Raw genomic sequence first — 27,579 nt, 5'->3', positions numbered from 1 at the left:
AGCAAGAGTATAAACTTTCTAGACGGTAGAAAACAATCAATTGCGTAACTGGCAAAGTGGAAGTGGTTTATGCCATTAAATCTAATTAATTGCTACCTGCTAATGATTTTTTTTACCTCTGATTAGAAGAAATGTAGCAACGGGTCAAAGTTAAACTGCTGTCAGTTACTGGTTTCATATTTTGTAAACATAAAACCCGTTATCTACTATAATGAAAACGTGCATTTGCTAATGTCAGTCTGAGCTCCACGGATCTTTATCTGAAGTATTGCAAGTAGAAGACGCGGCAATGATTGCAGCATCCCGGATGAAGACATACAACCTTAAGGTCCGAACATTTATATGATGCTGTCAATCGCGAGGCAGGGTCATATCTGCTTTAACACGAGCTCGTTGCTAAGGCGACGCTGCTTCCAACCATTTCCGTTTCCTGTGCACCAGAAAAAAAGATGCCCGAAAACGTCTTGGATTGGGTGTCAGGTTTCGTATTTACTTAAGCTAAACGAGGATTCATCATTTCCACCTTAATAAACGGAGCAGAACAGCGTGTTTCTGATTACAGTACCTGCCTGTCAAAATGGAGACTCCGAAAGGGTAACAGCAAAATAGTATGGAATACTAGCACTTAAATAGGTGTGTGGCAAAAGCTGAGAGCGCCCTGGCCAACGAGACGTCAACCGACGATTATTGTGTGGAGGACTCATAAGGAAAAATAACATGGAAAAAGAAGAAGCCGAAAGACTAATAGACAAAGCGAAGGTTTGTCTGCGGTCTGGACGAAGAGACAAGGCGCTGCAGTTGTTGTACGAAGCTCAGAAATTATACCCGAGCGTTCGTGCTAGAGGTAAAGTGACAGACGGAGGTGCACGAATTCATGTAAAAATAGATTCCGCCGCGCCAAGCAGTTTGTTTTAATGGTGCTGCGCGCATGCCGCGGCCGGCCGCTGGGTTCTTGGCTCGTTTGCCCTGCAGTGTTTAGCTTGCTTTGAACAATGTTGACTGTGCACGCTGCTTAAACACAGTACTTATTGAGGGGGTCGAATTTGTACTTGTTTTGTATATTTCAAGAACAAGGCTTGACAGTACTGTATGCCCCTTGTAAGCCAGTCATGGGTTTTAATTTGTTTTATTGACCTATTACAGCTTTTCTAGCTGATTTAGGTATAAAAGGAGTTAGCATTTTTAGATGTGTCTTTCTGTTTTAACTTACTGTTTTTCTTTTGTTGCACATTCAGAAAAATGTGAAGAGTGATTAAGAAATTAGCTGGTAATGCAGTTAGTCACATTGCCTCACATTAAATGCTTGATCATTAATATGTAATTACTGAATGACTTATCACAGTACTGAAAAAAATTATTGTACTAAGTTGTGTTACTTTTATAAACGCCTCACCTATTAACGCACATCTATCCCTACCAAAGTGAATCGGCCTAACAGAACTGAGGGTCAGTGGTTGTCAGAAAGTGTTCAAGCGGTTCAAGACACACCCCAATCCTGTATGGTAAGCCCATCCAGACGGTACACACAACACCTCTTACAGGGGTCAGTTTTGAGTCACTAAATTATCCAAACAGGGATATCTTTGGAATGTGCTAGTGAAAGCCAAAAGAATCCAGAGAGAATTAAAAAAAATAATAATAATACATAGGCAACAAGGAGAATGAATGTACGGCCTTGCTCACACAGATTGTGCCTAAACTAGGATTCTGTCTTGGAACCTTCTTGTCTAGTACATTGTTGTGGGCAACTGGTGCCTGAGCTTGCAAAAAAGTCAATTCAGAGCAGGAACCAACCCCTGGTGTTACACAAGGCAATCAGTGTACATTTTTGCACTCTTCTTTTCCAGTAACTCTAAAAATGGTTTTGGAACCCTAGGAGTTAACCCTCACAAGCACAAGGAGGAAGGGCAACCTCCATACAGAAATGATCCAAGCCAGAATCATTAAGTGGCTGCACTTCCTGCTACTCCACTGATATATATATATATATATATATATATATATATATATATATATATATATATTTATTGTTGATGCCAATGTTATTTATGCTGACTATGCATATGTGTACCATATAATATACATTATATGGCCAGAAGAATCCAGACATGTCCTTGACACATTGATTACATTTTCTGTGTAACCTTCATAGAATGAGAAGTTTTCGAAGAGCAGTGACATTTAACTTAGTACTGCTGTATTGTATATTGGCACTTTTTTAACATGTGTGTACATCAAATATTTGCAATGCTGTCATACTCACCCTTGTAGTGACAGGCCAAACACACTTACAGAAGGGAAAGACAGAGTTTTAACCATGTGTTAGAAAACAGTTGTCTGCCCTTGGTTGAAGCAATCATTTCTGTGTCCCAAACTGCCTCTAGAAAAAGTGTCAGCAAAAAGACTGTTTGTCAGGAGATAAACAGTGTGGTTTCTATAACAGCTTGGAATCTGATGATCAGCTTGCACAACGTTAAGCATTGGCTAGAGTCATGTCATGCTTGCCACTATTGGACACTAGTGACAGTGACAATCCAATGGATGGGTCTGGGCTTGGAGTATGTTACCTGCCTTAATCGCAATGACAATTGTAAAGTGTGGTGAAGGAGGAGAAATTATGGAGTGGGGCTGTTTTCCTTGGTTTAGGATAGACACCTGAGGTAAAGTGATATTAAACATGCAAGGAAATTCCATACAATTTGTGCTTCCTTCTGTGTGGCAACATTTAAAGTATGTTGGTTTCTGTTTTAGTCTGACAGTGCTGCTCTCAGCAAGCCAGAAATCGTGAGCAGAATATACCTGACTGGCCACCACAGAACCCTAACCCCACTTTAGTGTGACACCTTTTCAATAAATTGGTGCTCCTTTTTTCCAAACCAGACATGAATGGCTGAAATTAATAAAGTCCATGCAGCAATGTTCCAAGAAAAGAAGAAGCATTATAGCAGAGAATGGGAAGAGGTTCTCTATTAGTAACGTTTATATCAAAAGAAATGTAGAACAAGCAGGTGTCTGGATACTTTTTAGACATGTGGTATATATATGTGCTTTCTGCTGACAGTTCAAATACATGCTGTCAAGTTAGTTGACATATCTAAACTTCCCTGATGTGAGTGTATAACTGTATATGTTAGTACAGGATGATGGTTGTGTGGTCTCTTCCTAGACATGGGGTCTATTGCAATGAGTCACTCTGTGAACATCTGTTGGTAGGAGCTGTATGAACATATCATGAATGGATTCTTCTGATGCCATGTAACTTGTAAAGTCCACAAAACACATGTTGAAACCAGAATGATGTTATTGTAAGCATCGAGCAATTGACTTTCTTGACTATTTTGCACTCGCGTGGCTTTTGTAGCTGTCCGCCTAACTGATGACTTTTGGACCATCTTGCTAGTGACATGAGGCAGTCTGCATCTTTTTGATGGAGACAGTGTAACTGTTTGAGTTTCTAGTTTAAGAATTAGTTTGTTTATGACAACAGCAATGTTATGCTGTGACTTTTTTTTTAATTTAATGAGCAACAAAGCTCTTGATTCATTATTGTGCTAATCACAGATTGTAGTACAGTACGTGTGTAAATATGTATATTGCACATGTTATTTTTCTTGTCTGTAACTGTCATTCTGAATAGTGAATGCAGGAATTCATTTTGTAATATTAACCAGTAAGTACTGTATTTATGGCTGGGTAACTTGTATTTTGTGACTAGTTCTTCTTGAATCCTTCTTCCTCTAAAGTGAGGGTAGGTTCTTTACAGGGTCAGCACCGGGGAAAAATTTGAGGACGGCCATATGTCGGTGGAAATGGAGCAGTTGAAACTACCAAGCAAAACGTTTCTTACATTTTCAGTCCCAATAAACACTGAAGTGACATCTGGGTATTATGTTTTGTCATTATAAAATAACACACATTTTTAATTCATTAAGTGATAGTATCCTGCTACTAAATTTAATTGAAAAGTAATATAGCTGTTTGACTTCAATAAATTTACAGTAAAGATAACCCATACAAAGATTTAATGTTAATACAAAATTAAAGCTCTGTTTGTAACTACTGTAATTCTCAGCTCAATTCACTTGCTAAACAAAAATTACACAATCAAAACAAAAATAAAATGTGTAAAGCAGTTTACCCAATAGCTAATACATAAAATAATTCACTCAAAAGAAAGTTATGAAGGCTGCTGTTTTTATTCCCATTTGTAATGTTTCAGTACAGAGTGAAGACCTTGTGAAATGTATAGATGAGGGCTTACAATGTGCAGATATGTCAGTTTTGGCATGAATTACTGACCAGTTACCTGACCTAATAAAGTACTATACAAATATTTTTAGGGTACAAGTTAAGTATGTGGAAGTGTGTTTTGAAATACAATATGTCACTGCAGCTGTTTTCTTTCCAATTGCTGCTTATACACTCCAATGCAACAGAACAGTAAATATTTTATGGAATTTTGCTTAGCAAATTTTTGTGAGAGGTGAGAAAGCACATTCCATGTTCTGCACCTACCAACATGGCCTCTTCATATGCAGTAAAGCATTTTATCTTTTGATGTTGTACTGCTTGCACTGTCATCTCAGATAAAACCCGACTATTTTCCAACAGCAGGGCTAACACTGTTTGTTCTAAACCCTCCTCTTCTGATCCTAGGCAACATTTAAGGAGTCAGCATAGTCACCCTTTTCGAGTATTTGTCAAAAGGAAAAAATATCACAATGTTAACTTTTGTGTATTGATTTCTCTTAAATATCAAATTGAAAATTCAGTATACTGGCCAGCCATCCCTGTAAGAACAAGGTGATAAGAGTGACTCCCTGTTATGTGTTCATCTTTCTGTATACCAGACACAGCAAAACCTTTGTTCTTTACCAAGTGAGATGCCACGTTGTACATTCTTCATTTTGTTAGACCCTGAAAATTTGCACTTGATTACCTAATAATTTAAGGCTATTATTATGCCCTTAACAGTTCACATTTAAAGGGTAAAATGTTTGGTTAAAAGACAAGAGAATTACAAAATGTTATGGCAATTTAAGCTAATAACTACATAAAAACAATCAAGAAATTCCTTTGTCTTTGTAGAAAAGTTGGCCTGATGATATGATGATTATGTTATGACAGAATTGGTAAGCAAGGGTTCAGCGAAAAGTAGGTATGCTTGAAATGATATATACCTGCATGAGGGACTAACAGAACTGAGCAATTTTAAATGTCCATTTGCTCATTTATGTTCATCCTTTGACAGTTAATCATCTTCACCTTATTACTACTTCATGCCCATATAACTCCAGTGTTCAACTAAGGTACTAGAAATTTAACAGCATCTATTACAATATACAGTATTTTAAATATTGAGTTTGTAGTGGCTTTTAAGTTCTGTCATGCGAGACCCCTGTGGCTGCAAGTTTTTGTTCCAAGCCGCTTCACAATCTGTGAGTCATTTTACAGCTACTTGATCTCATTTTCTAATTAGCTGGGATTTTTTTTTATTCTGCATTTAGAAAAGAGGTAATTTGAGGTGTACATTTCTAAGAAATGTAAAAATATTTACAGTTTTGCTGTAGTTTTAAGTTCTAAACTTTTTTTTATCATATTCCTATTCATTTACATTATTGTTCACACCAAGTATGGAACTTGCTGTCTTAATTGTATCCTAATAATCGCAATCAAAAACGAACAAAATAGACTCAAGGACAAATGAACAGCATGATGAAAGTCTTGACACCATAAATGAAAAAACTGGATTTGTTAAATTTTATTAGAATGCAGCAAGCATTTGTGTATATGAGGATAATTTAGTGTCTTTGTTTTAACTTAGTTGAAATCATCATCATCATCATGATTTGTATTCTGCTTTTCTACTTATTTAAGCTGTTGTTTACCAGTGACCACAATAGTGACTCTGACAGTGAAGGACATGCACCCTTCCAGCAGTCAGTGTCCTTTTCCCTGATGTATACAAGTTGTGTATTGTTAAGATGAACTAATACAAAAACAGACTTAACAACTTAAAACTAGAGCAACAATATGAATATTTGTGAATTACTTAGAATGTAATGCTTTTTTAAAATGCAGAATAAAGAGAAGAAACAAAGACCAGGGGCTTTATTTATAGAGCAGCTTCCCTCCTGACATGTTGAGACTCCACCTTGTGTTTTCAAGAGCATCTAGCTACGTTTCGCAACTGAGAGTACGAGATTATGTGCGGCATTATATAGTGCCTTTCTTCTGCTTTCTCAGGGTCAGAGAAAGGCTTAAGGTGCCAGCACCTGAGTGGGTAGCCACTATCACCTGGTACACATAATGACATGATTGGTGATACAATGAATCATATAGAACATATGAAAAATTTAGAGTTCAGTCAATTACCTTTACCAACAAGCCAGACACCACATACAGTACTGTCACTTTTGCCACAAAATAAATGAATTGCAGGTTGACCCAGGCCACCACGTGGCGATGCTATGCATGCGCCTATGGACACTATTACTATGCAAGCATTTTACTGTTTACACACTTGCGCATAATTTACATAAATCTGGAAGATTCCACCAGGTGACAGTGCAAGATATCACTGTGAGAAAACAACATTCAGCTGCGCTGTGTTGTGAATTGCCTAAAACATCCAGTAAATTCCCAGGACACCTTGCTGCAATATCCCTGAAAAGGTTGGATGTTTAATGATTACAAGCCAGGGATGCAAGCATTGGGTGCAAGGCAGAAACAATCCTTGGACGGGGCATCAGCTCATCACAAGGTGAATACAAGCACACACATACACTAGTGCCATTTTAGCATCACCAAATCCCCAAACCTGAATGTACTTGGAAGGAAACCAGAGCATACTGGGGAAACACACCAGGAAAACATGTAAATTACAGGTAGGGAACACCAGGGATGTGACACCCTGTGAGGCAGCAGCGCTACTGATCTGCTACTGTGCCGCCCCCACGTGTGTAATTATTAACAGTATTCATTATTTAAGTAGTTTATCTGTAAAATGTAATAAACATGCTTTAATGCATTTCATCATGAATGTTGTATCAAGTATATATCTAAGGATTATAAATGTGCAGAGAGCTGGAATATCAAATTTAATTTGTTCTGTGTGGCAATTGCTATCTGCCTCTGCTGTCAGTGCAGGAGGAAGCCCCAGAAGCACATATCAACTAACAACTGGTCGGTTTTAAGATGATGTTTACTACGATTTACTTTAATGACAAAATAAACTATGAGATTGAAGATTAAATTTTGAGATTAAAGCCAAAATTTCCACTTTAATCACAAAATAGACCTTTTCACTGTGTCCCTAGTTTTTTTTTTTTTTCTCTGTAGCACAAATATGCTGTCATACATGCTGTATATTCTGATGTTGTTGTGAAGGTGCAAAAAAAAAGACAAAAAAGATGACACAGAAGATGGTATGTGAGACCTTTAAATGTCTTGCATCATTTATGATAGGTAATATGTGACACATTTGCAAAGAAAATTTCCACGAGTACAATAACTTGAACTGGTTAGTAGTACCACATCTGGCTGTAGTTAGTATCTATTCCAGTTCACCACATGTTTATAACCAAACTTTATCCTTTACTTGTAGGTCTGCTTTTTGACCTTCCATACTTTCAGTGTTCTTCCAGACCAGCCACTCAGTCAATCAGCCACATGTCAAATACTTAAGATCAGGGAATATGGGTCTATTCAGTTTTAAGGGATTTTGTGTTCTCTTTTAGGATTACTAATTATGCAAAATAAATTGTAGTAAATGTCAGAGTGATTTTTCTAGGAAGTTATTGCAATAAGATCATTTCAGTATTAAAATGAGTAGGACCAACATTCACTTGCTTGAATTTTTCCAGGACTTTAAAGTACTTCTTGGATCTTTCACCAACACATACTTTCACTTATACATTCCTTTTCTATCTAAGCATATCTTGTTTTGGCCTCTTTGAGAGTTCTAAAACTGTATGCCACAGGTTTTTTAAGTGCGCATGCAGCTTATCTGAAGTTGCGCCCTGCCTAAACCATACCTATTGACATATTGTAAAACAACAGTTCCCTGAAATGCCTCTTACTGTGAATGATTCCATATTCACACTTAATTTTGATTTCTAAGTTCATTCTTTTAAGAGTTGATAAAACTGGCCTTGTTTTGGTACGTTTCTTCAGGCTTTCAGTGTTGGTGACTCAAACTCGACTTTTTCTAGACCTGTTTTCATGTCTGTTAAGATTCAGTTGTCCCTAGAAGTTTTTGCAGGCTTAATCCTGATATAGACTTCTTGTTAGATTCAGTTTGTGTCATTCTTTTCTTGTGCCATTTTTTTGCATCATTCATGTATATTGCTACACTTTCAGGGTCTTCTAACATTTCTCTTTTGGCATTCCAATATAAAACATCTTTAAAAAACTCTTTTTCTCACATTATGCTGCATCTAATGAAGAGGATGCAGTGGCACTTCACTGCACTACGTTGCTACAATCTTCTTTTCACTTCTCTCTTTCCTTCTTAAGTGACGTCTGTTCCAAATCATAATTTCCCTTAATATATTTACGTCAACAAGGGTACATTACCTGATGTCATCTTTCTTCAGTACTGGGACCTTTGGTACTGTAAAGTTTGCTATAATACTTCAAACTTCATTTTTTTTCCCATGAGAAGAGTTTTCTCTGTGTGAACTGCCAATGGTCATGCATTTAACTGCTGTTGATTAATTTTAAATGTATTTATAATCATAAAGTGTGAACAATCCATTTCTTGCCAGTACCAGCTATAATGTATTCTGTGTTTTTATGTGCTTATCTGTTATGATTTATCTTTTCCAGTATTTTGCCATGAATTGCGACATGATAGTTGCAATTTTGTTTTTCTGATTTTAAAGTCTTCATTCACTACGTCTTCATCCGTTTGTGTTTGCACTGCTTGTTTTTTCTTTATATGTACAGTACAGTAATCCCTCGCTATATCGCGCTTCGACTTTCGCGGCTTCACTCTATCAGGCGTTTTTTTAAATGTAAGCATATCTAAATATATATCACAGATTTTTTGCTGGTTCGCGGATTTCTGCGGACAATGGGTCTTTTAATTTATAGTACTTGCTTCCTCAGTTTGTTTGCCCAGTTGATTTTATACAAGGGACACTATTGGCGGATGGCTTAGAAGCTACCCAATCAGAGCATGTATTACATATTAACTAAAACTCCTCAATGCTATAAGATATGTTTGCCGTGCGGTGCTTGATTGTTTGCTTGTCTCTGCCTCTATCTCACCCTCTTTGACATTCTCTGCGCCTGACGGAGGGGGTGTGAGCAGAGGTGCTGTTTGCACAGAAGCTGTTTGCCTAGTGGATACGAATGCAGCTCTAAGAAATGCCGGCCGCTTTATCACGGTGCTTCCAAAAGCACACTTATTGATTTTTTTTTTTTTTTGATTGTTTGCTTTAATCTCGCTCTCTCTCTCTCTGATGTTCTCTGCGCCTGACGGAGGAGATGTGAGCAGAGGGGCTGTTTGCACAGAGGCTGTTTTTTTTAGAAGATACTGACGCTTCTCTAAAAAATTCCGTGGCAAACTTAAAAGCAGACGTATTGATTTTTTGATTGTTTGCTTTTCTTTGCGATCTCTCTCTCTCTCTCTCTCTCTGAAATTCTCTGCTCCTGATTGCATTCTTTTAATTGTGAGAAAGAACTGTCATCTCTGTCTTGTCATGGAGCACAGTTTAAACTTTTGACTAAAAGGTGTTATTTCATGTCTAGAGGGCTCTAATAATATTAACAGTGTGGGAGAGTTTATAAGGGCTTAAAATATATAAAAATAACTATACAAACATATGGTTTCTACTTCGCAGATTTTCATCTATCGCGGGGGGGTTCTGGAACGCAACCACCGCGATCGAGGAAGGATCCCGCGATAGGTGAAAACCCACGAAGTAGAAACCATATGTTTGTATGGTTATTTTTATATATTCTAAGCCCTTATAAACTCTCCCACACTGTTTATAAATATTCCCCGCACAGTTATACAGCATAAACCCTTTGTATTCTCTTAGATATTATGTAAGATTTATTGAAATTATGTATGTCAACACACTGTTTATATACAGTAAAACCTAAATATTATTTTAAAGATATCGAGCATCTCAGATATCACATATGTTACAGACATTACGATAGACAGGCCACCAGCAATAAATACATAAAATGCAAGAAAAATTGTATACAGTAAATGTGTGTACAGTGACACTAAATGTACGTACATGTACTAAGTACTGTAAGTAGAAAATTAATTATGGTTACTCATCAACAATGACACAACGACTTGTCCGATAACGATGAGTTTAATTTTACTGTACAACAAAGGAGAGCGTTACAGCTCTTCTAAAGGAGCCTCTTCAGGCGACTGTGTAGCACCGCCGTTGTTCTTCTTCTGGCAGTCTTCAATCCAAATCCCTAAAGCGGATTCCATCTGGACTACTGCCTTATTACGTCCACTTACAACTCATTTTGCCCTGGTTATAAGGACACTGCGGCCATAGATCTTATATTCTTTTCCTCCTTTTTAAATAAAAAGAATCGTGGACTCATTGATGCCATAATGGCGTCCTACAGCGGTGTAGCTTTTCCCTTCCTTCAGCATATCCAAAACTTTTACTTTTTCGGCAATCATTAGCATCTTCCGTTGGCGCTTGGGCATGGCCCCTGAAGCAGTAGCAGAAGCAAATCGTTTTGGAGCCATAATGAAGGGCTTGACTACGCACAAAGATAAACACAAAAGTTAACTCTTTACACAGTGAAACACGTTGATGCTGAATGAGCAAGACAAGACTTTCTGGCTAACGCCGCGGAATCGAATTTGGCGCTCAGTCGCTGAGCCAGTCAGCACACAGGAACTTAACTGCATGCTCTGATTGGTTAGCTTCTCAGCCATCCGCCAATAGCGTCCCTTGTATGAAATCAACTGGGCAAATCAACTGAGGAAGCATGTACCGTAAGTAAAAAGACCCATTGTCCGCAGAACCTGCGAAGCAGCGAAAAATCCGCTTTATATATTTAGATATGCTTACATATAAAATCCGCGAAAGTCGAAGCACGCTATAGCGAGTGATTACTGTAGTCATTTAGTGCTTATGAACTTTTTTTCCATTGCTTGCAGACCAGCTTCCTCTGACAAGTGGTAATGAGCTAATGAGTTATCCACCAATGACTAAACTTTTTTTATTCAAAATACATTTATTTGATGAAAAGCATGTTTGACTTTATGGTTACTGAAATCTCTTTATGCTTAACAGGCTAAAAAGAGCTGTAATAAACATTTGTTTGTTTTTTTCTATAGGCCTTTGGCATATATTGAGACAAGAAAGGATGCTTATAAATTGTACTCCATTTAGGGTTGGTTAACTTTCCTGATGCAATATCAGAATCTCAATTTGTCCCATTTCTCACTAACAGATTAACATTTCTTTTGTTTTGTGTTAAAGGAGACGACACAACTTTGTCAGTTTTGGATTGTATAGTGTCTATCAATGCTTAAATAAATAAGTTACTGGCGGACCATATATTACTCCTCCATAATGTAATGGCCATTGTTCGAGATTTCTGCATCAGTTCAATAAGTTCTTTTGCATGCCATGTAAAATTGGATTGCCTTTTTATTTACATTCATTGTTGTTTCCTTCATCATCAATGTAATCTTGTTTATATGTGCTTCAGAGTTACATTTGCAGTCTTTGCTGAAAGCACTTAAATTATACACGAAGCTGTTGGTGCAAGGACCCTGCAAATGACCAACCTTCTGTTCAGGGCTGTTTTATGCCCAGTGTTGCTGGGATAATCTCTGGCACCTTCACAACCCTGAATGGGATTAATTGCTTTTGAGAATGAAGTGAGATGGAATTTTTTGTGCATGTGTGTGATGTGAAAAATCCTCTTATGTTAATATTTCACATACCTTTCTGAATATGTATGCAATTCATTTTTACTGAACTAGCACTTAGTAGCTAGAAATTGTTAAAAGTCTGGAAATGATAGTAATGTATTAAGTAAAGTTTTGTCAATTGGTCCCAAGTTAAAAATGAGCTTCAAATAGCAATTCAGCTCTCATTCTTAGCAAATATCTCCTTGCTCTGCCTTCAAACTAGCAAGATTGACTGTATACAATTATTATTAAATTCTATTTATTAATGTCCCATTGTTTATTTATTGGGATGATTATGTATGTTTGTGACTCAGATTTCAGAAACTTTTACTTATTTTAAGAAATGTCTCTTAACAGTTATTTTAACAGTGGCACAAGTATGTACAAGAATATTTACATTTAAAAAGGTGATATATTCATTCCTTAAAGTAATACTGAATTTACTGGATATGGATATTTTGGAGAATTGTTATTTATTATTACGTAAATTTTCTTTCTTTTTTTTCTTCTTTTTTCAAGCTTTAATTGATGCAATTACCAGAAATGGTTGTGCACCTGGTGATGGACATAATATGCGAGACTTTCCAAGTGGGAAAAAAAACAGTGCAAGTGAAGAGCCTTTACCTCAAAAAGGTGGAGATTCAAAGAGTTATACAGAAGAACAGCTGCAAGGTGTTCAAAGGTACAATTTAAGATGTCTATAAAATATAAATCTGTAATTTTAAAGATATAACATTTAAGGCTGTTTTTAATATGAACTGTCCCCGTGAATACAATCCCCAACATTTTAGTATCCTTCAATCCTCAATTTTTGTTCTCTCATTTCTTATTTAATAGTGTATTACATGACCTTCCTCATGACAAACATTCAGAGGTGCAAATGATCCAAGGTAGCTGGCTTGTTGTTGGCCATCTCTTTATTTGCACCTAATCTGTAGTAGTATGCTGTTTAAAGCCAATGTCACATTATGCAACTTTTTGTTCTGGGGGTAGAGTATGTCAAATTTACCAACTGCAAATAACTGAGATCACTGATCTCGTGCCTGCACTATTTCAGATTACAAGACTGAAAATCACAGCCCATGTCACATTTACCAATCAACCAGCATAGTCATGCCCACCACATTTTCTGAGAGCCAATAGCATGCTGCCTGACAAAGCTGCTCATGTAACGGTGCTTTACGAAGTATTTACAGCTGCAGCAAGTTCAGCAGCAGTCTCAGCCCTTTATTTTTTCCATTTTCTTTTGGTATGTAAATCAGGAATCTTACAGACTAGATTCTCTTCTGTTTTCAAGGTCCACAGCCTCTGTGCTTCCAGACAGAGCTGGTGCTGTACAAAGGGTTAATAGCTGCAGTGAGTTTAGCCACAGTCTCTGCCCCTCCGTTTTTTCAATTCTGCTTTAGTACATAAAATACACGGCATCCAACAGACAAGCTTCTTTTCTGTTTGTAAGGTTCAAAACACCCATGTTCCTTATTTTCATTGTTACATTTTTTGCATTATACAAGCATTCATCGACTGTCTTCTCTAATTATCACAGAACCACCCCTATGACTAAAGACAAAACCAAACCTGTTTCGTTTTTATTGTGGTGAGTCGCAGACTAATTTAAGTGATTCACTTGGTAAATAACATGAGATGATTGACTTCACAGGGGCATGCCACTGACTGTCTCCAGCTGCCTCTGACTCTCTCTGATTATGAAAATAAAGGCCATGAGTGAAAATTACTGGAAAAATTGCATAATGTGAAGTAGGCTTAAGGATAACAGAAGCAACTATGAACTTTGAAACTTTGCAAGAAATAATCAAAATGAAGAAACAAAAAAGTGAAGAAGTAACATGTTCCTTGAGTACTGTGTAAATGTGTTAGGCCACCAAAGAAAACTAGCTTTAAAAAATAACAATCTAGACAGCTAGTGTTTAATTGCTCATGAAAACAATACATTAGAATAAATACAATTTAATATTGATACAATAAAAAGCAGCACAAATGTATTATTATTATTTAATGATGATACTCAAAGATGTCTTGAGCAACGCATGTTCAATTTTCAGATTTCTGTTCAAGGCAGCCATTGTTGTGCTTCCAGCAAGGGCACACCTAATTCTAGACTAACACCATGTGAGAGATATAAAATCATAGTTTTGCACCAACAAGTCTATAGTCAGTTAGTGGTAGCACTTCAGACCAGATTTTCATTATATTCTGTTCACATGGTCTTAAAAATTTTGAAGAAATTAGGCAAACTGATCAAAGAACATTCTGCAGAAAACCCAAAAATGTGTCTGCATTTGCTCAACAGTTCTTAAAGGTTATTTCCTTAAAGCACAGAAACAGAAATTCAGTGAAGTGCTTTCTCGGTATCTGGCAGAGTCATTTGGCACCGTAATACACTATTCAGCGCTGCACAGAAATCTTAATAGAAGTAGTCTTGTAGGGAATTAGACTTTGTGAATTTTATTTACTTTTCTGAAAATGTTGTGGGAAAATCAAAGAAAAGTGCTGAGCATCACGATATTGGCTTTTGCAGTTGAAGTTTTGTTAAATATCGAGTTGTAAGTTCGATATATTGCCCAGCTGTAGTGACAACCAGTGTCAGAAAGTCTTATGGAGTTATGAGTGCAAATTTGACCTTTTTAGTTCACAAAGACATCAGTATGTTAGAAGAAGAGTTGGTAAGGAATACATCTGTGTGGCCATCTGTGAAGCCTAATAGCTTTGCTACATCACATTTCTGTCATGGTCTGTATGTTCATTTCAATCAACAGTGTAGGGGATCTGGTCAAAAATATGGCAACTGGTAAGAAGTACAAACTGATATTGGTTCTTCATGATGTACTTTTGGGAAAAAATATTTATTGGCAAAAATTTCATCTTTCAAAATAATACTAAACACACTTCAGTTACAACTAAGACCTATTTGGAGTAGATGTCTGCAGACAGAACATTAACAGTATTAGACTGGCAACCTTAGAGCCATGACCTGAACGTAATAGAAGCTGTGTGGGATCACTTGAAAAAGGAAAAGAATAAATGGCAGCCAATGTCAAAAAGGTGAATTTTGACAAATTCATAATTATTTCTTTGCATTGTATTAATATTTAGTTCTGTATATTTTAATGTTATATAATGATTTTACAAACAAATAAGCATGTTTGCACAGTACTGTTTGTATTAAAAGTTGTTAGATCAAAAGCACTACTGTGAATTTCAAATGGAAATAAAACCAACATTATTGAAAGTTCCTGAAACTGTAGACCAAGAACTGATTAGATAAATTCTCCAAGTTCAGTCAACATCTAGGACTGAAGAGTGGTTTAAAACAAACCTTCAGTCACAGGATTACCCAAACCTGTTCTGTACTAGTAGGCAGAGTTTTTGTACCATCTTACTAGCCTTTCTTAGAGTCTAGAAAGTACATATTTTAAACTGGCTATACATATTTGATGTTCACATACAGCATTATTTAATAAAAGATTACGGTACATCTTACAGCAGGCTAAATATGTTGCTGTGACTGGGAAAATGAAACTCATTGCTGCTTCTTTCAGCATTATTAAGGCAGCATCTCAAAATTACTGAAATAATAAGTAACATCTTGTTTAATTTGACATTAAAAAGGTTAAAATATATGAAAGTTCATGTTTTCCCAAAGTATTTTTAAATCCAGAGAACCTACTGCTGAGTCAGCAAAACATGGCAGTCATGTCCTGAGTGTAGCATATAATGTATTTTACATTGGGTTTTGGAAAATGAACTTATTGCATTATTAAACTTCTATCACATTAAATAATTTTACCGTAGATGTGTCAGTACAGTACATGGTGTAATTTCAGTACTGCAGTGTAGTATAAATTATAGTATTTTCTAGTTTCATAATTTGAAAGGTTTTATTTTTTAGGATAAAGAAATGCAAAGATTATTACGAAATTCTGGGTGTAAGCAAAGATGCCAGTGATGAAGATTTAAAGAAGGCCTACAGAAAACTAGCACTCAAGTTTCATCCAGACAAAAACTGTGCACCGGGCGCAACAGATGCTTTTAAAGGTATGGTTACATGTAACTATATATCACATCACATGCAGTAAATGAAAACTATGTCCTGAAAGCATTTTGTCCAGCCATCAAATGTTAATTATAATTTCAAATACTACAGATGTACACAAGTACCAGGTTTAACTTCAGGAAGGGCAAATAGAAGGTTGAGACTGATGTGATGACAGAAATAAAATAAGCACAATGAAATATAAAAAGCAGTTAAAATGGAGCACGAATGAAAATGAAAACTCGGGTAAAGAAAAATAAACCTCCATTTCAAAATTTCTTTATGTGACATAGCAGGTTATGGCATGGTTCATCCTATCATTTCTCAACATTTTGGCAGTGGAATTTATTATAGTTGAATACTGTGTTACAGGGCAGTATTGGATTAGGATACATCACTAGTTTTTAATGAACAGAAAGTCAATGTAATAATTCTGCTTTGATTAAATTATGCATTTGACTATTCTTCTTACAAACAAGTATTTATTCAAACCTAGGTTAGAAATGCTGGGTGCTATATGTACATTTGTACTGTATGTTCTAATTTTAGGTGCATTTGCATATGATATGAAATACACCTATTGCTGTTGCCTTGTCTGTTTGTTTGACTAAATAAAACAACTCTGCTCCCAATTTTGTTGAAATCTGGAACACTTATTCAGCATGGAAAGTTATCCTGTTCAGATTGTGTTGAGGTGTCTTAAATACAGAGCAATGTAAACATTTTTGAAATATCACTCTTCCCTTGATAATTCGCCTGTCAGGCATTAATCACTTTAAAGAAAAATGTCTTGGGAATAGTGTAAAGTCGATTTGCGTGTAGTAAAAAGAAAAGGCACTTGCTTATATAAAACTTTATTGTAGAGTGCATTTCCATGAGGATTTTAACTCTTGGCTTTGGCAGACCGTGTTGTATAGTGCTGGCGGCTTGGTGGGCATGCGTCCTTTTCAGGCCCTATGGAGTGTAAATGTATCCAGTCAAAATGTCGAGCATCTCCATAGCCATCTGCCATTTAACAAACTAAGAAGCATGGAGTGTTTCATTTAGTTAAGAAGCATGCAGTGTTTCATTTAGTTAAAGCATGTATGCATTAGTTTTGAGAAGGGGGTCCCAAGAGAAACTCCCAAGGTAAAGTTCTGGCAATTCTAGTGTTAAGTGTTGTGGGCATAAGCAGGCAGTCAGGGAATGACCAATTAAATTCCATTTCTCTTTTCCCCCTTTGTAGTGGCAGGAAAAAGGTAAAACCAGTGACCTATTTTTTTTCCTCCATTATGTCTCATTGTATTTGGTAATATGCGTGAACACCGCGGCCAACTAAGAAAAAAGTCATTTGCAGACCTTTATGTTGGCTGGAGTAGCCAAAGTCATCATTGCTGTCCCTGAAAAGGCTAATTTTAAAGCCATTAAGGAAAGGTGACAGTTCTTTTTCATCCTCATTAATGAGAAAGGAAAAATAGTTAGTTTTTTCCTTGCTTCAATGGATGTTTAAAAGTTTCAATCTATACTAATAAAAGGCAAAGGACTCACTCACTCACTCGCTCATTCTCCAACTTCCCATGTAGGTAGAAGGCTGAAATTTGGCAGGCTTATTCCTTACAGCTTACTTAGAAAAGTTAAGCACGTTTTACTTCGAAATTCTACGCATAACGGTCGACAACGTCCGCCATGTTGAACTTTCTTATTTATGGCCCCATCTTCATGAAATTTGGTAGGTGGCTTCCCTGCGCTAACCAAAACCGATGTACGTACTTATTTCGGTGGTATGACACCACTGTCGGCCGCCATATTGAATTTTCCAAACGTCATTAATTCTCCAACTTCCCTTGTAGGTAGAAGGCTGAAATTTCGCAGGCTCATTCCTTACAGCTTACTTAAAAAAGTTAAGCAGGTTTCATTTCGAAATTTACATAACGGTCAACAACATCTGCCATGTTGAACTTTCTTATTCATGGCCCCATCTTCACGAAATTTGGTAGGCGGCTTCCCTGCGCTAACCGAAACCAATGCACATACTTATTTCGGTGGTATGACGCCACTGTCAGCCGCCATATTGAACTTTCCAACGTCGGTAATTCTCCAAATTCCCGTGTAGGTAGAAAGCTGAAATTTGGTACTTATTTCGGTGGTATGATGCCACTGTCGGCCGCCATATTGAACTTTTCAACAGTCTTTACTTATGGGCCCATCTTCAAGAAATTTGGTACGCGGGTTTCCAACACTAACTGAATCCTACTTACGTACATATATATGTCCATAGCCTGCAGCTCAATCACCGTGTGAGGCGGCAACGCCTCCCACGTTTTTGGCTGCCTGCCTATATAAGGCTGTCCATCGCTCCAGTCTCTTCATTCCCTTCCTTGCTTCGCCACGGGATTCACGTCTCCCTGCTGAAAATTACAGCCTTTTTATTTAATCCATGGCTTCTCTGCTGTTTTATTGTTCATTTATTACGATTATAGTTATTGTGTGGGTATTTTAGACTTACTTTACATTGTTCAGGTACCCATTTCCTTTATCATTCCAACCGTACCCACATTAACATGTCTATCGAGGTGATCACCATCAATCAAAGAACTGTCACTTACTGAGTGGTTTCCATGCCTGGCGATGGCACCTATCTTTTCCATTCTCTGTGTTACATATTGCACGGCCATATCAGGCTCACTCTTGATATCTGGAGAAACATTGTGTCTTATGTATTGAATGACTGGGACAGGTTCAAGGTGTGGACTGATGACGGTACAGGAGATAATTTATACTACACAGGAGCACTATAAGAGTGAAATGCTTAAGCCCTTCACCTATGGTTCTGCATGTGAGTTGATGGCTGCCGCTGAATTGTTCGGTTGTCGCTTTCAAGTGTACCGAAATGGCCAAATATTTTACACCTTTGGACAACCGCCAATGCCTCTTAAACATCTTAGATTCACAGGTGACGATTTCAGTAGTGGACACTTTGATGTTAATGAATGTTTATACTCTCAAAAGCTGGATGTGAAGTTATCGATTAAACTGGTTGTATACTTACAACGCTTGACAGATGCCGAATGTCACTTCAACACAAGTCCTACAAATACTGTTGTAATTGAAACAAAACATGAAACGATTATGACAGCAGCAATCCAAGCCGTGAGATTTGAAACAAGATTACTGTTCACATGGCCAACTGTACGTTGCATGCTTAAGAGTAAGCTGAGCGCAGATAGATACATATAGATATACAGTAATCCCTCGCTATATCGCGCTTTGACTTTCGCGGTTTCACTCTATCGCGGATTTTAAATGTAAGCACATCTAAACATATATCACAGATTTTTCACTGGTTCCGCTTTCTGCGGACAATGGGTCTTTTAATTTAGGTTACATGCTTCCTCAGTTTGATTGCCCAGTTGATTTCATACAAGGGACGCTATTGGCGGATGGCTTAGAAGCTACCCAATCAGAGCATGTATTGCATATTAACTAAAACTCCTCAATGCTATAAGATATGCTTCCCGCGCTGTGCTTGTTTGCTTCTCTCTATCTTTCTCGCTCTCTCTGCCTGACGGAGGGGGTGTGAGCAGAGGGGCTGTTTGCACAGAGGACACGGACGCTCCTCTACAAAATGCCTCTTCATCGCGGTGCTTCTGTATACTTAAAAGCATGTATTGATTTTTTGATTGTTTGCTTTTCTTTGCGAGCGCTCTCTCTGACATTCTCTGCTCCTGACGTGCTCCTTTATGACGGCGCTCCTTTGAAGATAAGATATGTTTGCTTTCTTTTAATTGTGAGAAAGAACTGTCATCTCTGTCTTGTCATGGAGCACAGTTTAAACGTTTGACTAAAGGGTGTTTTCATGTCTAGAGGGCTCTAATAATGTTAACAGGGTGGGAGAGTTTATAAGGGCTTAAAATATATAAAAATAACCACACAAACATATGGTTTCTACTTCGCGGATTTTCACCTATCGCGGGGGGTCTGGAACGCAACCCCCGCGATCGAGGAGGGATTACTGTATATATATATAATATATAATGTGTATGTATGTACAGTATATATATATATATATATATATATATATATATATATATATATATATATACACAGTGGTGTGAAAAACTATTTGCCCCCTTCCTGATTTCTTATTCTTTTGCATGTTTGTCACACAAAATGTTTCTGATCATCAAACACATTTAACCATTAGTCAAATATAACACGAGTAAACACAAAATGCAGTTTTTAATGATGGTTTTATTATTTAGGGAGAAAAAAATCCAAACCTACATGGCCCTGTGTGAAAAGTAATTGCCCCTGAACCTAATAACTGGTTGGGCCACCCTTAGCAGCAATAACTGCAATCAAGCGTTTGCGATAACTTGCAGTGAGTATCTTACAGCGCTCTGGAGGAATTTTGGCCCACTCATCTTTGCAGAATTGTTGTAATTCAGCTTTATTTGAGGGTTTTCTAGCATGAACCGCTTTTTAAGGTCATGCCATAGCATCTCAATTGGATTCAGGTCAGGACTTTGACTAGGCCACTCCAAAGTCTTCATTTTGTTTTTCTTCAGCCATTCAGAGGTGGATTTGCTGGTGTGTTTTGGGTCATTGTCCTGTTGCAGCACCCAAGATCGCTTCAGCTTGAGTTGACGAACAGATGGCGGACATTCTCCTTCAGGATTTTTTGGTAAACAGTAGAATTCATGGTTCCATCTATCACAGCAAGCCTTCCAGGTCCTGAAGCAGCTAAACAACCCCAGACCATCACACTACCACCACCATATTTTACTGCTGGTATGATGTTCTTTTTCTGAAATGCTGTGTTCCTTTTACACCAGATGTAAAGGGACATTTGTCTTCCAAAAAGTTCAACTTTTGTCTCATCAGTCCAAAAGGTATTTTCCCAAAAGTCTTGGCAATCATTGAGATGTTTCTTAGCAAAATTGAGATGAGCCCTAATGTTCTTTTTGCTTAACAGTGGTTTGCGTCTTGGAAATCTGCCATGCAGGCCGTTTTGCCCAGTCTCTTTCTTATGGTGGAGTCGTGAACACTGACCTTAATTGAGGCAAGTGAGGCCTGCAGTTCTTTAGACGTTGTCCTGGGGTCTTTGTGACCTCTCGGATGAGTCGCCTCTGCGCTCTTGGGGTAATTTTGGTCAGCCGGCCACTCCTGGGAAGGTTCACCACTGTTCCATGTTTTTGCCATTTGTGGATAATGGCTCTAACTGTGGTTCGCTGGAGTCCCAAAGCTTTAGAAATGGCTTTATAACCTTTACCAGACTGATAGATCTCAGTTACTTCTGTTCTCATTTGTTCCTGAATTTCTTTGGATCTTGGCATGATGTCTAGCTTTTGAGGTGCTTTTGGTCTACTTCTCTGTGTCAGGCAGCTCCTATTTAAGTGATTTCTTGATTGAAACAGGTTTGGCAGTAATCAGGCCTGGGGGTGGCTACGGAAATTGAACTCAGGTGTGATACACCACAGTTAGGTTATTTTTAACAAGGGGCAATTACTTTTCACACAGGGCCATGTAGGTTTGGATTTTTTCTCCCTAAATAATAAAACCATCATTTAAAAACTGCATTTTGTGTTTACTTGTGTTATATTTGACTAATGGTTAAATGTGTTTGATGATCAGAAACCTTTTGTGTGACAAACATGCAAAAGAATAAGAAATCAGGAAGGGGCAAATAGTTTTTCACACCACTGTGTGTATGTATATATATATATATATATATATATATATATATATATATATATTGTGTGTGTGTGTATGTATATATGTATGTATATGTGTATATATATGTATATATGTGTGTATATATATATATATATATATATATATATATATGACAGCAGCACTCATAACAGTAATAAAACAATTACATTGACAATCATGTTACATTATTTTCAAAATGTTTCCTTTCATTTTTCATTACTTTAACACACTACTGGGGTAGAAAAAATCTGTCCTAAAATGTGCTGGAAAAGAGTGTTTTTAAATAGCAGATTATTCTTTGTTTTACTAATAACAATACAAGTGCATTATTTAAAAATATGAACAGACTGATATTTTAATGTACTGAAACATCTGTAAAATACTGCAAAAGGGCATAGCATGTCTATAGTAACACAGTGCTGAAATCAGTGCAAAGTTAAACTGTGTTTGTTCTTTCAAATGTCAGTTTTTGTCTTTTTCAAATACATTAGAAGTGTATTTGAATATCTTACAAATGATTTGCCAATGCTGTTGCATATGTAAGATACTGTATCTTAGAAATATGCTGGTAAATTGCCAGATCAAGGATGCAGACCTGGTATGATTCCTGAGAATCTGTAGTTTTCTGTAATGTGTAAACAAATCTGTCAGATTACTGGGTCAAACAAGCAAATCATCTAAACAGCTGCAAAAATACTGATGCTCATTGAAGTGAGACTGAAATAAGAGATGTGGGCACAAACAAGGTTAGCTGTTTACAACATGTGCCCATAACTCAGAGTTACATACACCACTTATTCCTTCTATTACAACATCTTTCATTCACTGCTTGCAGACTGCACTTAGAATGGTATCAAGCTTGAATAGCTCTTACTACTGTGGGTGCTGTAGACCTACAATGAGAATCAAGTTTTACTTTTCCCTCGAGATTAATGTGCCCCCAATTACATGGAGATGTCACAGATAGTGGTACAGTCTGGAGAAACATTCCCAAACCGCGTACTGCCAGCAAAAGCCTCATGGTGTGCGGCACGATTGCCTATGTTAAGCAGTTATCTCTGCTTAATAATACATTGAGGAGACCCTGTTACTTAATCTGTGGTATATTGTTGTATGCCTGGTAGGCACCATTTTCCTAAAGATGATCGATTATGTGCACTGCAACCATCTTCTGATAGAACCTTCTTGACATTAGCATCATTCCTTCTACCCAGACTTGTCTGTAATAAAGCAAATGTGAAACATTCTTTAATGCCACCTACAGCACACTTCCCTTTTCCATGAACCATTATCACCCCGAAAGAGCTGCTGAACAGCGCTTTGATGGATATGAACCAGGACAAATGAAGATAAAAGATATCTATTGGAACCTGTTAGAAACATTTGTTTTGGTGAAAACCAAGCACATTCTAAAGTAAGAACCTCATTTCCCTGTTAAGTTTGGTGGTGCAGGTATCAAATATTAGGCTTACTTTGTGGCACTGGAGTTTAGACTTGCATAAATTTAATAGAGCCATCAATTCAACCTTATCAAAATATTGCATAATGACTGTTGTCTGACAATTTTTAATGTATCTCAAGGTACTTGGCATTTTACCTACACAACCACTAGGTCATGGTTTTGAAGTTGAGCCTCAAGTTTTGTATTTGGTGGCATCCAATTGAGTCACTGGATCATAGCTTACAAATTTGTCATGTAGACAACAAGAGAAACAGCTGAGGAGCAAACACTCTGTACAGAAAGAATCGAGAACTAATCATAAATTAAGAAAAGAATAGATAGTCAACAATACAGGAGGCACGAGACCTTGGGCATAAGAAACAACAAGACAGCACAGACTAGTAAGTAGAACTCCCTTAAATACGTTCTTCTTGAACAAAAATATAAAGGATTAAGTATGTTTCTTATTGTTTCCTCAGAAAATAAAAACTGTCACAAATGTTATTTATTAAACTGACAGGTGAACATTACCCTTGAACCTGTGACTAAGCATTAACCTGTATTAATGTATGCTTTAATATTGTAAACAAATATATGTGAGATGATGCAGTATTTATTTTATGGTCTTGGTTTAGTTTGTCACCAAATTGTGTAATACTTATAGCTGAAAAACTTCTGGTAGAGTTAAGGGTTGAATTTTGACACTACCAATCTAAAGCATAAAATGTCTTCTTTTAAGTTGTTCTGTACACTATTTGAATGTTCAAGATTTGTTAGCCAGTTTATTAGCCAGCGAAAGCACAGTGAAGAAGCTGTCTGTTGTTACTGTTCTGCCTTTGGCCAAAAACTGCTCCATAAGCTTTATGACCACAGACTCGGAAAGTCTTTGCACTGGGTTGTAACTCAAAACGCAGCTCTCAACAAAATGTTGCCAGATATCCAAAATTGCAGCAAATCTGTCATTTTTCACACGTTCTGCATTAGTATCGTTGTTGTCAAAGCACAAATGCCACATGATAGTCTGATAGTGGTCACGGGACATCGTATCTTTGATTGCCAGTACAACAAATAGTTCTGAGCAGGCATCAGTCACTGCACCAACTGTGGTCATCACTGTTCTTGTGAAAAGAATGGAGATAAACGCCATCAACTCAGAGAGGCAGAGGCAAGTTCGTTGTACCACGTGAACGTCACTGACAGAATAAAGTTGAATAAGAAAAAGAAAAAAAAAAAGCTCTAACTTCTGCAAGTAGCCAAAATTTACACCGGTTGTTACAAACTCAAATGTATGTTTTTATTTTTTTATAGTAATAATAATAGTAGCTCACTACTCAAAAACGCAGAGCACCTTGAAAACTTGCAATTTTTTGGTTATAAGTCAGCAGTTCATACCTCTGCACCATTGAGGAATACATATTGACTTTCTGTCGATTGAAATTTGAGCTTGGGTTTTTTAATTCCTTGACAGCAACATGTAAATTGAACATTTTTTTTTTCTGTGGTTATATTCTTGAATAAAAGCACACTTGTTTATTTGATATTTGGACTACAGTCTTCACTTATTAGTATAACATGGAAAAAGTTTCTGTTTTAGGTATGTGTTCAGTATTTCTTGCCTCACATTTCCTGCCGTCCTACATTTACACAGATCGTTGTAGACATGGAACACACATGAAATGTATGTATTCCATATAACAATATATTAGTTACCCTATACAACTCCAGGCACCTCACACCCAGATATACACACTTGAGCTCTGAGAATTTTGTCACTGACATCAGCTCCGTCAGTGGGGTATGGAATAGCATGCTGCTTGTGCTGATCGATACATTTGCAAAACAAAAGACGCTGATGAGGAGAGGTGCAAAGGAGTTTAAGGTGGCCTGGGATTATGACTTTTTTCATAGGCTTCTGGAATTCTAGTGTTAAAGTTGAATAATCAGATTTGGTTCTAACCATTCACATACACACACACACACACACACACACACACACACACACACACACACACACACACATTATCCAAAGCAAAGAAACGGTTCTGAAGCAAAGTATCACTTTTTAATGTATTTAATGTACCTCTTTACCCCTGTAATGTAAATGTTAATATCTTGGGTTTTTTTTATTTTTAAAAACAGCTATTGGAAATGCTTATGGTGTGCTGAGCAACCCAGAGAAGCGGCGAAGGTACGACCAGTTTGGGGATGAACATCAGATGGAGAATACTACGCACAGTGCCCCTCATCACAACTTTTACCAGGAGTTTGAAGCTGATATTACTCCCGAAGAACTGTTTAATGTATTTTTTGGGGGAAGGTTTCCTACAGGTCAGTTCTGCAGGTCAGGTATCATTAGAGAACTAATATAGAACAGTAATTACCACTGCAAACTTTTTGAACCATAGCCTGGATTCGGTTGTATTCACTTGGTACCTTGCTTTCCTCTCTTATGCTAGAGATGTGTGTGTAATAAAAGTATACAGTGTATGTATGTATGTATATGTATATACAGTGGGATGCAAAAGTTTGGGCAACCTTGTTAATAGGCATTATTTTCCTGTATAAATTGTTGGTTGTTACGATAAAAAATGTCAGTTAAATATATCATATAGGAGACACACACAGTGATATTTGAGAAGTGAAATTAAGTTTATTGGATTTACAGAAAGTGTGCAATAATTGTTCAAACAAAATCAGGCAGGTGCATAAATTTGGGCACCACAAAAAAGAAATGAAATCAATATTTAGTAGATCCGCCTTTTGCAGAAATTACAGCCTCTGAACGCTTCCTGTAGGTTCCAATGAGAGTCTGGATTGTGGTTGAAGGTATTTTGGACCATTCCTCTTTACAAAACATCTCTAGTTCATTCAGGTTTGATGGCTTCCGAGCATGGACAGCTCTCTTTAACTCACACCACAGATTTTCAATTATATTCAGGTCTGGGGACTGAGATGGACATTCCAGAACGTTGTACTTGTTCCTCTGCATGAATTCCTTAGTGGATTTTGAGCAGTGTTTCGGGTTGTTGTCTTGTTGAAAGATCCAGCCCTGGCGCAGCTTTGTCACTGATTCCTGGACATTGGTCTCCAGAATCTGCTGATACTGAGTGGAATCCATGTGCCCCTCAACTTTGACAAGATTCCCAGTCCCTGCACTGGCCACACAGCCCCACAGCATGATGGAACCACCACCATATTTTACTGTAGGTAGCAGGTGTTTTTCTTGGAATGCTGTGTTCTTTTTCCTCCATGCATAACCCCTTGTTATGCCCAAATAACTCAATTTTAGTTTCATCAGTCCACAGCACCTTATTCCAAAATGAAGCTGGCTTGTCCAAATGTGCTTGAGCATACCTCAAGCGGCTCTGTTTGTGCTGTGGGCGGAGAAAAGGCTTCCTCTGCATCACTCTCGCATACAGCATCTCCTTGTGTAAAGTGCCAATGGTTGAACGATGCACAGTGACTCCATCTGCTGCAAGATGATGTTGTAGGTCTTTGGTGCTGGTCTGTGGGTTGACTCTGACTGTTCTCACCATTCGTCACTTCTGTCTATCCGAAATCTTTCTTGGTCTGCCACTTGAGCCTTAACTTGAACTGAGCCTGTGGTCTTCCATTTCCTCAATATGTTCCTAACTGTGGAAACAGACAGCTTAAATCTCTGGGACAGCTTTCTGTATCCTTCCCCTAAACCATGATGGTGAACAATCTTTGTCTTCAGGTCATTTGAGAGTTGTTTTGTGACCCCCATGTTGCTACTCTTCAGAGAAAATTAAAGGAGGAGGGAAACTTACAATTGACCCCCTTAAATACTCTTTCTCATTATAGGATTCACCTGTGTATGTAGGTCAGGGGTCACTGAGCTTAACAAGCCAATTTGAGTTCCAATAATTAGTTCTAAAAGTTTTGGAATCAATACAATGACATCTGTGCCCAAATTTATGCACCTGCCTGATTTTGTTTGAACAATTATTGCACACTTTCTGTAAATCCAATAAACTTCATTTCAGTTCTCAAATATCACTGTGTGTGTCTCCTATATGATATATTTAACTAATATTTTTTATCGTAACAACCAACGATTTATACAGGAAAATAATGACTATTAACAAGGTTGCCCAAACTTTTGCATCCCACTGTATATGTGTATGTATTTATATATGTATGTATGAATATATAATATGTATGTGTATATGTTATCGGCAAAGTATGAAAAGCCGGCATTCTATAGAATACCTAGGCATTGTATATAATGCCCAGCGTTTTTAGGCAATGTAAGAAATATGAGAATTACACACTTTCCCTAGGCATTGTATATAATACCTAGGCATTCTATAGAATGATAAATGCTATTTAGGCAAAGTATGAAAAAAGGTCCTGATAAGGCTATTATATAAATGACGTGCATTCCTCAAAAATACAAATGTTATTCTGAAAAAATAATGAGAGTGCCATTAAAAAAAAATTATTCAAAATACATAA

General features: G+C 37.2%; 1 protein-coding gene across 1 annotated transcript in view; it reads left to right on the top strand.

Moving 5' to 3' along the window:
• The first annotated feature begins 423 nt into the window (after window positions 1–423).
• Window positions 424–27,579, top strand: part of dnajc18 (DnaJ (Hsp40) homolog, subfamily C, member 18) — a 64,152-nt gene continuing 36,996 nt past the window's right edge. The window contains exons 1-4 of the mRNA XM_039774822.1: window positions 424–844; window positions 12,434–12,596; window positions 15,822–15,967; window positions 25,240–25,428. Coding sequence (XP_039630756.1) covers window positions 718–844; window positions 12,434–12,596; window positions 15,822–15,967; window positions 25,240–25,428 — 625 coding nt within the window. The 5' untranslated portion in view covers window positions 424–717. The remainder of the gene's footprint in view (window positions 845–12,433; window positions 12,597–15,821; window positions 15,968–25,239; window positions 25,429–27,579) is intronic.

Source organism: Polypterus senegalus, chromosome 13, assembly GCF_016835505.1.
Source record: "Polypterus senegalus isolate Bchr_013 chromosome 13, ASM1683550v1, whole genome shotgun sequence".
In the NCBI taxonomy this organism is placed as follows: Eukaryota; Metazoa; Chordata; class Cladistia; order Polypteriformes; family Polypteridae; genus Polypterus; species Polypterus senegalus.
Note: the sequence above shows the minus strand (reverse complement) of the source record. Positions and strands in the feature narration are given on the sequence as shown.